Below are 14903 nucleotides of genomic sequence, written 5' to 3'. Positions count from 1 at the left end.
GACTGTTTAGTTTTTCAGTTCTTCAGATTTGCTTTGTACTCCGTGTTGAGAGTTCCTGTGTTCTCCTGTGTTCCTCTCCTGGTCTTTGGTTGTTTTTGGATCTCAGTCTTCTGTCTTCCTGTAAATTTTTGGACACTCTTTGTTAATTAATGAGTAACTTCCCCCTCACCTATCAGCTCACCAGTCCGTCTGCATCAGGGTCCTCCACCCTGTTTCACTGTAAACCTCAACAGTCACAGATGCCAGCAGGATGAAATAAAAACAGGCTGATTTTAAACAGGTATAATGTTTGTTATTTCCTGACCAGGAGCAGTGTATCCCAGAGGGAGGCTGCCGGGTGAGGGAGGATGGAGGCAGCATGGAGGAGGTGGTCAGATTGATGAACTGTTGTCATCGGCAAATAGCATTTCCATCTCACTAAATCAGTTTTAGGGTTAGCTTTAAATATACACAAAATATATATAGTATATATAAAACACAATTTTTCCAAATATATTTACATCTATGAGGTGTTTGGAAATGACACCCAGTAAATATACTCTTGAGTGAAGATGTTCTCACTGTGGTTCCCTGCGACATGGTCACCAACTATACAGACCCATAACTCCTTGAATTAGCATTTTTCTACAGTTTGGTGGAAATGACAGTGATTCCAAGGGACTGGTGTTCTCTTTTTAAAAAATCAACTCATAATAAACTGAATTACAACTGGTATTTATGTGTCATTTGTGTTAATATTACATCAATATTAAATTCAAAATGAAGCAGGGTTAAATGTCCAGAGTCTGATCTAGTGACAAATGCAGCTCAGCTAGAAACATACATAAGAATCCACATGTTCTAAACTAAAATTAATGACTGACTGATTATATTCCATATGATCCTTTTGATGAAAAGTAAGTCACAAATAAAAAATTATTATTATTATTTTTTTTTTTTATATTCTAGGGACACAAAAATTATGATAGTTCAAGAATGCCTCAGTTACAGACTCTAACTCCTCCTAAAAGATTTGTTTGTGTACGAATTAAACAAGATAAATATGTGAGTGTCTGAGAGCTTCAGAGGTGTTTAGGTTGTTTTAGATTGGTATCTATCGTCTTTGTATATTTCCCAAAATGTTGAACTGTTCCTTGTTGCTGCCAACTCTTATGTAATGTGCTGACATGGATCCCTCTGACCATACACACACACACACACACACACACACACACAGATCTGGACTCCACCTCAGCCCTGCTCATATTTCACGTGTTTTTACTGAAGTGGCTCAGGCTGCTGCTGCGATTACTGTGATTTACAGCTGATCCAGCTGCTGTGGCCTGATAACCTCCAAGTGTCCTGAGGAGGTGATACAAGACCACATCCCAGGTCTCCGTCAGGCTCAGCAGAACCTGCTATCACATGTGTTTTTTATCACTGACTCTCTTTAATGTGACAGATGCACATTGAAAACTACTACAGCTGCAAGTCAGATAAGACACCTGAAAAGATAAAGAGGAAATTATTCTTTTTCACCTTTTATGTCCAGAGGAAGTATCTCACCACTTCTGTGATCATGTCAATTTATAAAAGCTCTGACCTCACTTTATTATACCAAGGGTAACAGTAACAGGACCAATGTATTATGTAAGGTCTGCAGGGGCAGAGGAGGACATGGAGCTTTATTTAGATTACACAACTCGCTCCTCATGATGAATCGCTCCACAGACAGAGCTGGAGTCTGTGTTATTCAAAGTAGATGACATGTAAACTATCATCTCGTTTTCTGGAACTGTGCGAACGAAACTTCCCCAGGGAACGGCACCATGTGAGGACCTCAGTCCCTGTCATGGCCCGTCAAGTGACTTGAGTTCATGGTTCCTTGTCTTTAATGTTTCCCTGTGTTTCCTGTTCTATTTTGCTAACCATTATCTTGTATCGTTTCAGATCCCACATCCTGTTAAGTTTCCCTTCTGTGTGATTACCTGCCCCGCCCTAATGTGTTTCACCTGTGTCCCATTGTCTCCCCTGCATTAGAGTATTTTAGTCCTTGTCTTCCCCTCATTAGTTGCCAGATCGTCTTTACCCCCGTGTGAGTACTTCGTGTAGTACTTCGTGTTTATGTGATTTTGACACTTCTGCCAGATTGACTGATCACCTGTGTACCGATTTTAGACTGATTAAAACCCTGAATCTGACCCTCCTCTGAGGCCGCTTTGTGGGTCCACATCCGGTGTGTGTCTGCCAGTTCCCCCGTCTCTGGAGGAACCAGGGGTCGGTTGCACAAAGCACCTTAAGTATGGCACTTAAGGTTTAATTTCCCCTCAGCTGAGGGATTTACTTAAGGGATGTTGCACATAAGCTCTTGAAATGTTTCCTTAGTTATGGAAGAAGGTTAAGGCATAAACTCAGTCATGTTTCAGTTAAGACAGAGTCAGAGGTACCTTTTAGTTTTTTTCTTTACTTTGGTGGCTTCTGGTCTTTTGTGCAACAGTTTTAACGGACTTTAAGTGATTCCTTAAGTATATGAGTAATATGGAGAACACCTTAAATACTTAAGTGAACATTTTAAGGAAACCTTAACTCAGACTTTAGGGAAAAACCAAAACTATGAAAATAAAACCCAAGTTGTAATAAACACCCGTCCGCTGAAACTATTAGTTGACCTTAATTACTGGGAGACATACATTTTTCTTATAGTTTTAGTGTAAACTTCACACAATCATTACATATTTTTGACAAAGACTGAGGATAAACGCTGAAAACCAGACTGAAACCTGTGACATCCAATCCAGCCAATAAGCCTCAGCATGTTGTCTGAGTTGTTGGAGGGTGAGGCTGTGAACATGGACAGTACCACAGCTAGGTGCCGGGGCCTGTATCCTGCTGATAGCGCAAGTGTCTGAGACGCCGAGCCGGTTTGTCCAATCAGTTCGTCACACACACAAACACAAACAGAGCGTTCGATCGAGCTGGGAAATAAACTGCAGTGAACTACATGAACAGCACAACAGGGGAAGAAGCTGCAGTGGAGCTTTTTGATATCCACAACACAGAAGATGTAATGTAGTCACAGAGGTTGTGTACACTGAAAACACACTTTTCAGACTTTGCATCTCAAAGTTAGATCATTCAAACAACTTCATATCTTTAGCTTAAGTAAAAACTACAGGATTACACTTTAAAAAATATCCCATTATAAGTCCATCAACCAAATTAGCTTCAATAAACAAATTAAAGGTAAAAATGTGAAAAAAAAAACCTATTCATTATGAAGAACATGTATATATTTGTGGATTATTTTTTGGTGCTTTAGCATTTAAGCAGCATTTCAACGTTAGAGCAGAACAGTGAGACTGAAACCAAACAATCAAGTTGGGGTTGAAAAGCGAACTGCAGAGTCAGGTGATAATTCTCAGTGTGTTTGTCACTATGAGCAACCCCCTCAACACACGCAGTCATTTGATGCATTATTATTATTAAATCTAATGATTGGTGCAGCTTTAAAATGGAGATACTCAAAGAAAAGCACGACTTTCAACACTTTAAAGCCCCTGCAGTTTCCTTTTGTTTACTGACTGATAAACACAGCTCATAGTTGGCAGCCAATCCTGAGACTACAGCTCTGCTCTGGCACTTCACAGTCCGACTGAAAGCACCTCTGTCTCTCCTAAATAACACCCACCTTCCTCCAAGTGAGAAGCCCCACCCCCTCCCATCCAAACCCTGCAGGCCTCACCCTCACCCCTCAGCGAGTTCACATCAGGAGCAAAGGTGCACCTTCACAGTCCTCAGTTGTTCTGCTTTTCTCTCTCATCTTAGCACGAACGTTCAAGTTAAAACAACTTTCCAGGGAGTAAATTGAGTCTGTTCGTTAACAGCTTCACTTCCTGCTGCTGCTCCACAGAGCTACTGAACATGGGCCGGAGGTGTTTAATGACTGAGGTGTTAATATCCAGGGCCACTGATTGGTCAGTGCACCCTCTCTCACCTGAGAGAAACACACTGTGCATTCACGTCCCTTCGTTTACAGTTACTCAACCATCGCAGACCTTCATGTGACCTCGCCAGCAAAACTGAAGAATGATTTACCAGCAGCTTGACCTGAGCTGTATTCAGAGTAAACACTGAGTTCATTCACTGAACAGTGATTTACAGGTTGGAGGATTAGAGGAGTCAGCTGAGTCTACTTTTTCATATTGATGGCCAGCGGGCTGTAAGTGGTTGAATCACATTGCATTAAAGGTCCCATTTAGTATAAAAGTAGATGTCCATGTGTCCATGTGAGCAGGTCTAGCTTCTATATTAATACTGTGAAAGTATCAAAGCGCTCAGTCCACAGAGAAATGCACACAGCCTGTATTCAGAAACTGAGCCTTAAAACCAGCCGTCAGGACTTCTGGAACTTTGTGATGTCACAACAATGTAGTTACCACTATCAGCCATGCTGCAGGCCCCGCCCCAAGCCCCGCCCACCTGGACCCATCATCCAAAACCTTGCAGGATTTGGTTTCTCTGACTGTTTTCCTGATTTTTATTGGATCACTCAGAAAACAGTCAGCCAGTCAGAAGAGAGGCTCAGAGCCTGTTTACAAGTGTTAGCCTCCGGCCAGTTCGCATCTGAGAGAGTGAGTGGTCACTTTGTCACCAAATTTCCAGCATCTGTAGTTTCACAAGAACATACAATGAATTTTTTAAAAGACCAGATACTTGAGCAGCGGTTGTCTTTTAGTGGAGTACAGTCTCGTTTTAATTTGTGAACTCTTCAAACACAGAAGTACCTTTTTGCCAATCCCTCGTTACAGGGTTAAAAACCACTGAAGGATTGATTCTTAGTAGCTGTTGTAGCTTTACCTGGAACTGTTCCCTATTTGTGCTTAATTAGACTCTTCCTCTGATGACTCCCTTGTTTGCCTTGTTATTGGAACTCCCTCTGAGGGAAAAGCCTTTGCTCTGTTTTGAAAGTCATTAGAATCATCAGCCACTAAGACTTTGAGGATATATCTACGTTGTGTTAAACTCTTATAGACACTGTTATAGATTTATATGGTAAAAATAGACATACATACACATATTTTGAGAGATAATGCATGGGTTCCTATGTCTTTGATACTGATCACTATCTGTGTATGTGTATGTGTATGGAAATATGGTTATGCAGATGATGCATCATCACATTTAAAATCATTGCCATCGTTTTTTTGGTAATTACAACTCTGACCCAACTCAATCAAACACAAAATATATTGATTTCTAATTTTAGTTTCAGTTTGACTTGTGTGAGTAAACTCGCCGCTCTCCTGTTTCAGCTTCCGGACACATACACAAACATGTTTCTGCCAATTCTGACAAGTTCCCATTTGAGGTGCGCCTCATTGACTTGTCATTTCAGGGCAGTGGCACAGCTGCCTTACACTCTGCGATAAATGAACAGTGTGGTCTTTGTACGCTCAGGACAAAGCTGGTGCTGTGAGTCAGGCAGGAAGACCTTGAGGAAGGACACCTGAGCACCAAAACACCTCCCTGCTACCTTTTTTAACCGAGGCTGTCACATTCCCAGCTCATCCTCGCAGATCCACGAATGCTTCGTTATCTGAGAGGCTGCTGTTGGTGCATCTCTGCACATGAAGTGGGTGCAGTCAAACAGTAAAAACCTTGTTGCCACTTTTTTCTATTTTGAGGGACTTGAGGGAACCTGTTTGCCCAGAGTGTTGACACAGCTGCAGTTAGAAAATATCCCTTCACTCAGGAACCACTAAAGTATCAGAAGTATATGTCATGAGCCCAGATAATCCAAACTCTGAACAACCCCTCTGCTAAACCCTCCACAATAGAGGGAACATGTCGTTTGCCTCTGATTTGAGGCGATAAAGTTGTTATTTTGTTATTTATTCATTGATGCATCTCTAAAATTATTTTCTTTTATATCTTTGTTTGGGTTACATTCCTGGAAAATCTTTCCAATACACAGTTGGACAGTGCATTTTTGTAGAATGTGCAACAAGTTGTTAGAAATACTTCCAGTCCTTTTGTGCACTCTGGGTTTCAGTAGGATTATCAGTGATGAAGCTAATCCCTCAGCTCCTGCAGAATGTCTGCAGCCAGAGCAAAGCTGTGTCTTGTATGTATTGAGTCAAGCTTTTTTTTTTTATATCAAGAATCCTTGAAAACTTTCCTGCATTAGAATTCATCCATAAAGGTTTTTGTTGTTGAAGATACACACTCTTGCTAGTTTTTGTCCCAATAGAGCCACCAGATTCCAAAAATGACCCACCATCTTGCTGTTAATGTTGTCAAATTTAAGTCGTCCATGGAGTTAAATAATGTTGATATGTCAAACTCATCTGTACAAGGCTGCCAGGAATTTTCTTAAAGACCCAAGGGAGTCCTCAGTCCGTACCTTGGGAACCATTGGGTCATGTGAAATATTTCAAACTTTATCAAAAATAGTCTCCCTCCCTTGAGCTTCTTTTCTTTAAGTATTTCATGTGCTTGACTTAATCTGTCTTTCACCAAATCTGCAGGCAAAGGGCCCCTCCGGAAATGCCTTCCCGGGACTGTAGGGCTCCAGGATTTCCAAGGGAAAAGGTGTTGAGATAAACCTAATCCAGCAGCAGAGGGGTGGGGGGCTGTTTGACTAAAGAGGCTGGTGGCAGTCTTGGAGAAAACAGACCTTTCAGTGTTCACATACGTGACATACCTGGGAGACTCTCTGAGCTGACCCACACGAGCCGATACCAAACACTGCTAGATCATCTTAACCATGAGCTATATTTAGTTACATTGTACATGAATGCATCTCTTTTTCCTATAATGTGCAAAATGAACATTTTACATAATATTTCTCATGATTGTGTTGTGTCAAGTGGTAAAGGAGGTATTCAGATCCTTGACTTGAATAAAACTACTTACACCAACAGAGTAACAATACTCCATTACAAGTAAATGCCTTGCATTGATTTATTTATTTTTATTGATGATGGATCAAATGACTGTATGCATGCTAATGGTGTTATTAGTCATCACAACCCCTCAGAGAACGATCCCCTCACTCTGAAGTTCCCCTCCGCTCTACAGAGCGTTTCAGCTAATTGTTTTGGTTTTATTGCCATGTCTGCCAGATTTGTAAATAGACAAGTGTTTTCCATATCAACATCTTTGCTATATCAATATTATAAGGCATTTCCACTCTTGTGTTAACAGCAATTGTCACCCAACTCAGCAGTTCCCCTTAGCTCCAAGTTTTAGCTTATTGTCTTGATTTCATTTGACCTACCTACCTACCTACCTACCTACCTACCTACTTATTGTCTTGGTTTCATTTGACCTACCTACCCATCCATCCATCCATCCATCCATCCATCCATCCGTTCATCCACTGGACAGCTTATTATATCTACATTATGTCACTGTATGAATTGATTCAAATCTGTTCTGTGTGTTTGAATTTTGTTTGAAATATGAACTCCCGATAACAAAAACCTCTGTGGAGTGGAACATATTATGATAATGATAAAAGCCATCATCATAATATAATACTGAATCACTGAGGCTATTGAAATTCATGTTGGTGTTCATTCTGTTTATACAGCTACCTTCTATTCATCTATTTGTTACTCTTTAGAGATGATTCGATATCCCTCTGTCTTTTCGGAATAATATCAGCCACCATTAAAGTGTGGTTGGTTTTATGTGTTTGAATAAAGGTCTGAGTTTCTATGAAGCATGACTGTGACTGAGGCAGAGCCTCTCCCTGGGATAAAGTCACATTGTGAGCAGGGCCTCTGGTGAGATAACATGCCCCACCACACACCTGGTATCTCATGCTAGGCCCAGCAGCTGCCGTGTTTCCACACCATGTTACCATGGATGTGGCTTGCAAACACTGAGGTCTGTGGGGACTTCAGACTCACGCTCTCTTCCATATACTAAACACACACACAGACACACACACACATCTCCTCATGGATCAGTGACTGGGTCACATAGTTAAGAAAGTGGCAGGGTACGGTAGGTATGGCATCACTGAACCACAGTCACACAAAGAGAAACTGCATGGAAAAGAGGGTTTACATTCACTCACGAGCACAGTGAAGTTGTTTCACTCACTAAATCTGCTTTACTGTGGTTTTAATGCTCTTTCAGTGCAGTGACACATAATTCATCAAAATCTAGGTCAGTGAAAACCTTAAAGAGACCCTGTAATAATAGTTTGTGCTTACATTATGAAACCTAAATATGACTCCAGCTTTAGTACAGTTGTATGGGGAACATATCAGTTTCCTCTACCAGAGGTGGGACTAAGTTGCAAATCACAAGTATGTCTAAAGTTTGGGCTGTGATGTCTCAAATTAAAACCAGCAAACCCAAATCCTAAAGTTTGTGTTTTCATTTCATATAATAAATGCATTACTTTCAGATAAACGCATATTGCAAAATGATCAGGTGTGCTTTGGTGTGTTATTCCTGTGGCATTATAATTCGTCTCTTTTTTTTTCACCACAGCAGAGTCTTTTTACTAAAATGTGATAACTAAATTTTGAAGCCATTCACCAACAGACAAGGCAAAATAAAACAAACAAACAAAAAAAAAGTTTTCTTCAAAAGTTTTCTTCTTCATTGTTTTTCAGGGAAGGTCCTATAATTCATATAATTGTGACATAATGTATAATAGTTTTTTTGCTGTAAACAAACAAAGATACATTTTAAAGGAATTGTAACCACATTAAAAACAAGCCCAGCATCTAGCTTGTAAACACACACTTAATAAACATGTTGACCTGTGCAACTAAATGGAAATCATGTTGCTCAGTCTCAGCAACTGATGACATAGCCCTGACAAGGCACATGCAGCCTCTGAGCTGCAGACAGTAGAGTTTAAAGCAATTAGCTGGGCCTGTTAAATTGTGTATGGCAACAATACAAAACAAAATGAACCTAAGCTACAGTGACTTCTGACTCATAACAAAAACTCACTATCAAATAATGCAGTATATTCTTTATTAAAGGATAAATAATGTGTATTACACTGTTACATATTTGGAATATTCATAAAGACACACAAACATATGATGTCCTTATAATTTAATGTGTGGGTTGTTTGTCTCCTTATAGCTTGATGTGATATTTGTACAGGCTTCATTGCAGCCTGCCTCTTTCTAGTACATCTTTACATAGCAAATATGTATGCAATACTGACACCTGCTGGACAGAGATCGTAAATGCAGCCGGTCTCTTACGGCACGCCCTCAAACTGTTCTGCGCTTTCTATTGGTTAAAATTTAGAAAGAATGCCATTTGATTTCATTTCCGTCGGCCAATGAACTATTTTGTTTACAACGACACACAAAGGTCATAGTTCAGGACGAAATGAATTGACGCAACGAGCTTGCAAGACAAGTATAACGGTGGATACAACACCTGGAGGGAGAAGCAGTGTACAATATCGTGTAAATGAATCATTCAGATACATAACCAGGCTCCGTATGTTCTCCGGCGATGCTGTGTTTGGGGGTAAATGCAGTGAGGTCGTCGGTATCTTTACAGAAGGTAAGCTAACGGTACGGAAGCTACTAAATTAGCATTCATTATTCCCAGGCGTTGACTTTGACCTAACCTTTCCTTTACTCGCCTCTCTTGGTTGTATTTATATACAATAGCCCGTATTGTTTCTTCTGTTTTAACAACGGGAGCCTCTATTGTGTTTCACAGTCATCTATAAGACAGAGAAAAGCCGCTTGTAGCTTTGTTAACTTTAGCTAATTTAGCTGAGTTTTGGGCCGAAGCTCAGTATCACACAGACAAGACTAGTAAGTTTTTAATCACACCTTGTACTTTGATTAGACTTCGTTAGTCCAAGTCACGGTTTCTATCTGTCATGTTATCATCATTTGTACGACAGTAAGACAGTGTCTTTGAAGACTTATCACGAGGTACAAAATCTGTCTGCCGTCTCTCCCTGTGTAAAAGTTTCAGGCACATTAGATCCGTCTCACAATCCCATCATGGAGGCGTCTGATTGGTCCCAGGTTCATTCTGCTGCTGGACAATGAGCCCAAACACACAGCCAGAGACATAAAGATCTATCTCCAGAGACCAGAAGAACAAGGAGTCCTGCCAGAGATGGTGTGGCCCTCACAGAGCCCTGATCTGGGCAACGTGGATCACTGCACTGAAAATAGTTTTGCACAGCACTGTACACAAAGTATTTTTCGACAGAATAAGGACTGTGGGTTTTGTCAAGGGACAAGGGAAACAAGTAAACAAATAATGCTTTTAATGTGTACAAAGGCAGCTGCTTTAAGACTGACTGAAAAAACTGAACCTATCTTACAACTTGCAGTGATAATTACACTGGAATCTTAACATCAATGAAAGTGTCAGTAGTTAAACCAGTATTTAGTAATAATGTAAGAGGCAGAAAGTGGGACTGTATTGTCACTGTTTAGAAGCAGCAGTTTTATGCGGACTGAACTGTATATGATAGACACAAGATCACTGTTAACAACGTAGGAGTGCTAGTATCGGGTCATGTCATTTGTTCTGCTTTCCCATTCATATATGATACTGTGACATCTAAATGGAGCAGGGCTGTACCATTTACAGTTGTGATTTTCCTGCTGTCAACATTATGTTTTGAAGTTTTTCCTTACAGCAGAACAAGTGATGTCACAGCTTTGTGAACAGTCTGGTCTCTTTCCTCACACTGTCTTTCTTCATGTCCCTGTTTCACTAGTTTTACATGTTTGAATGATTCCCTCATTTCAGATTCTCCATGTCTTCCTCCATCTAGAAATACAGAGGGAAGAAGTAATTACATGTAAAAAAGATGTTTTCAGACTTTGATTATTGATTAATCATACAACATATTCTGTTGTTTTTCAGCTGTGCATCCTGTCCCTGCTGCACATGAGACATCGTTTCTATCATTGCCCTCAGCAGTTATGGAGGAGAGGTCTGTACATAGGGACCACTCGCTGCCTCTCTACTGGACCACATTCACCTCCTCCTCCTCCTCCCACGCTGACTGACTCCCCTGAGTGCACTGAACCAGAACCCAGCCGCAGTACCTCTGCTTGGTCTCCTGACCAGGGTCCACCGCCTGCTCCCACGTATTGCTGCATGAGTGGCTGTCACAACTGTGTGTGGATCGAACATGCGGAGCAGCTGTTGGAGTATTACCACGACGGAGGCGACCGGGCGCTCGCCGCTGTTGAGGAGAACGTCCTCGACGAGAACCTTAAAACCTACTTAAAGATGGAGATTAGACTGTTGAAAAAGACATGACTGATGTATTTACTGCCAGTGGCCTCGAGTGTAAGCACTTTATAACACACTCCACATTTTCACCTCCATCTCCTTTGGTTGTATATTTCATATCTGCAGAACATTTCAGAAAATCAACACGAGCTTCTCTTATGATGGAAGCTTTGCCCATGATTCCTATCAGTATGATTATCTGACTGATCCTGGTTCTTGACCAGTTAGACCTCTTTTCAGTGATGTCAGATCTCAGCAATTAACTTCCTGAGTACAACATGATTATTACTAAAAAGCGGGCAGACGATGCTGGAACTCTGGAGCTCCGGAGCTCCTTTCACTCCTGTGAAGTCACTGTTTCAACACAGTGTTGGAGTTTGTATCTAACGAAGAATACCATGTGATAGGTGACATTTGAAGCTTCAGAAAGAGCTTCATTCAGTTTTTCAGTTTGGAAAGTTTTGTGATCTAATGTGATGGACATTAGTGTGATAAGAGAAGGAGAATAATTAAGAAACATGGTGATGCACACAGTGATACTGAGGCTGAACTACACCAATAAGTTATTATTTATATATATTTAATATATAGAGAGATTTTGTGTCAACAGAAGTATTTTATATTTAGGCTTTGTGGAAATTTATTATTAATTATTTTATTGTAGCATATTGCCTCAAAACAAAAGTACAAAAGTATTAAAGATTTGACCCATTAATGTCCACAGTGGAATTTTATGATTTCCTAGGAGGATGTAGGGCAGGTCGTCCACTAATCAGAAGCTCAGTGGTTCAATCCCTGGCTCCTCTATTCCACATGTCGATGTGTTCTTGGGCCTAAGGTGTGTGAGTGTGCGTGAAAGTAAAGCGCTGTGTGAATGGGTGAAAGTGGCTTGTAGTGTAAAGTGCTTTGAGTGGTCGATAAGACTGGAGTCTTGAGGAGCCACTGTAGGTTTTGTGAAGGATCTGCTTTGTTTGAAGCTTTGAAACTTTTTTTTCTGCACAAATAGAAACAGAGCTTCAAAGCTTTATAAGACTACAATCACCCATCATTTATTATGAGTGATATGAACAATGCCAAAAAAAATCCCTAAATTTCATCCTAAAATGTTACCATCAAACTCAACCTGTCCCACTCCAGGAATGAATGAGTTAGTCTTTGTTTTAGGTCATAAGGAGCATGGAGTGTTTGTTCCTGAAAGTGTGGCGTTAGTACAGTATGTGTGATTTAGAATTAACATATCAGCTCATGTCATTAGAAAAAATTCACTTAACTCATCGGTGTAATTCACTGTTTCACTGTCATGTTCCTTTATTCATGAAGCACATTTGCAAAGATCTGTGATTTATCAGTTGAAGTTTGAACTGATATGTTAAAAGTATATTTTGTAAGTGTTTGCAGATCATTTGCTTCGTTATATTTAAAGCATATTTAAATTATGTATTTTAAAATTATTTTCAGGATGTGTTTGTTAAATAAATTTTCTTTCAAAGAGCTGTTCTGAGATCTGTTTTCTTTGGCATCACGTCAGCACCAGGAAAAGCCACTAGGGAGCGCCACATACACATAAAACCATACGTCCACTCTCATTAGGATGAAATATTTTGACTTATCTTCTTAACCTGATCATTTCATCATCATGTGGATTCATCCAACAAGAACAAACAGCTCCATTTCATGATCTCAGACTTTATCTACTTTAATTATAATATAGGAGTTTTCAGATAGTTTTCACTTGAATAAAAACAAGTAAAGAAGAAGAAGGTTGCCTTTTAAGAGATCAATCAAAGGTTGCACTACTTAAATTATATTTAAACAAGTTAACAATTGACTATCTAAATGTAAATTTTGGCATTTTAAATGTATAATATAAAAAGTTTCAATTGAACTAAATAAGATTTGTATGCATGAAGGAGGATTCTTCAGGTGGATCATGTCACAGACGGAGCATGTTCAGTCCTGCCATGTTAGAATGACGTCTTTCAGTCAGCTGGGTCTCAGCAGGTGAACACAGTCTGCTCCTTGTTCATCTCACAATCTCGCAGGAACAGGTTCTGAGGTGACGCTGACCCTGATCTCCCCGACTGAGTCAGCACTAGTCTGGAATAGTGACACTGTATAAATCCTGATTACACAGGAGCCAGTGGGCAGCTCCTGTACACGCTCTGCCAGCCGCACAGCACTCACCTCTTCTTTGATCTGGGTTACACAGCGGATTACAAACGAGGCGTTTCACTCATCATACACAGAGCAGTGACTGTGACGTGATGGAAACAAACTCAAGGCAGATTACTGCCCATACCACCACTGCAATGTGTCACTTTGCATCATGCCAGTGTGTAATATTCTGCCAACCTGAGGCTGCACCTGATCACATGAGTAAACTGTAGATACAGGGTCATTTCAGTTCTGCGGGTCACTGAGATGACTGGAATTGAACCTTTATAAATAACTGTACTGTACTATACTCAGTGACATTTAGTTAATAATACACCCAAAATTCAATCTAATATTAAACTAAAGATTTTGATTTCTTGTGCATATTGTATCAGATAATGTGGTGTGTGTCATACGAGTGAGAACATTCACTCACTAATGCACAGAGAGCTGGGAGAGCCCTCCTGCTGAGAGCTTAGGGGTCATCAGGAGCAGCTGGAAGGACACGCCCTCAAGGCAAGAGATGACAAACCGTGAGCCCCACAAGCTGCACGCCCCCCACCCCCCCCCCCCCCCCCCTTCAAAAAAAAGAAAGAAACTGGGACAAATCAATTTTAATATGACTGAGCAAGGACAGTTCATAACAACTTAAAATTCTCTAAAGAATAAAGAATAAATTCTCTAACACCTAAGAATTCAATAATGTTTTATGTTCTTGAGCTTTTTATTATATCACATGATATTCATCAGAAGCAGTCAAAATGCTACTAAATGGACCTGGTGGTGAGATTATTTTGTCAACTTCTGTTTCCAACATCAGAAGTGAACTTTAAATCTCTATGAATAGCAAACCCTTTAATTCTGTTTGTCTGATATGATTTGTCCATATAACATTAAATCTTCTCTATTCTACATTATAATTACATCCACTCATTCTCACCTGTTGAAAAATCCAGAATCTACGAAAATTAAAATATTTAAAACGTCACTGTCAGACTGAAAATGTCTCTGACTTTTTTGAACTGTCAAATTTCAGTTGACTTTAAGTTTCCACATCACACTTGTGTAAGTTGCATATTCAACCGATGGAGTATGTTGCAATACTCCAATGTTGCAATGTTGTACGTTGTACACATGATCGTGAACATACATCGTTCTGCAGTGTGAAACTCAAACACCAAAAGTGAAGGAACATAAAGGAAAGAGATTGGGGATCAAGATCATGAGATATGATCAAAAGCTCTGGTGACGTGGGTTTTAATCAGACAAAGAGGGTCTAATGACAGATGCTGTCGAGCTGGGGATCAGAATGTATGGATTTTGTTTTTGTTTGGTTTTTTATTTGTTTGGTTTGTTTTTTTTGGGAGGGGGGGTAATGACCCATTCAAACGGGATATTTCAGTTTTTGCTACATTAATTTTCACCATACTTTTTAAAAAATTTATCTGTCTCTTGTAAGTCCGAGTTTTAAATCCAAATGGATTAATCAATAGGAAGTCCTGATTGGC

At 40.0% G+C, this 14903-nt stretch overlaps 1 protein-coding gene across 2 annotated transcripts; it reads left to right on the top strand.

The window, feature by feature from the left end:
* The first annotated feature begins 9332 nt into the window (after nucleotides 1-9332).
* Nucleotides 9333-12699, top strand: oxld1 (oxidoreductase like domain containing 1). Of its 2 annotated transcripts, none has more exons than XM_022743144.1 (2): nucleotides 9333-9531; nucleotides 10867-12699. In XM_022743144.1, exons 1-2 carry the CDS (start codon nucleotides 9481-9483, stop codon nucleotides 11266-11268), a joined length of 453 nt encoding a protein of 150 aa, XP_022598865.1. In that variant the 5' UTR covers nucleotides 9333-9480; the 3' UTR covers nucleotides 11269-12699. The 2 variants fall into 2 exon arrangements, with proteins under 2 accessions (XP_022598865.1, XP_022598864.1); XM_022743143.1 differs by having other exon boundaries at nucleotides 9333-9542.
* Nucleotides 12700-14903: the final 2204 nt, after the last annotated feature.

This window comes from Seriola dumerili, unplaced genomic scaffold (genome assembly GCF_002260705.1).
Source record: "Seriola dumerili isolate Sdu_G_001 unplaced genomic scaffold, Sdu_1.0 BDQW01000068.1, whole genome shotgun sequence".
Classification (NCBI taxonomy): Eukaryota; Metazoa; Chordata; class Actinopteri; order Carangiformes; family Carangidae; genus Seriola; species Seriola dumerili.
The sequence above is the reverse complement of the archived record's forward strand: the minus strand, read 5'-3'. Positions and strand labels throughout refer to the sequence as shown.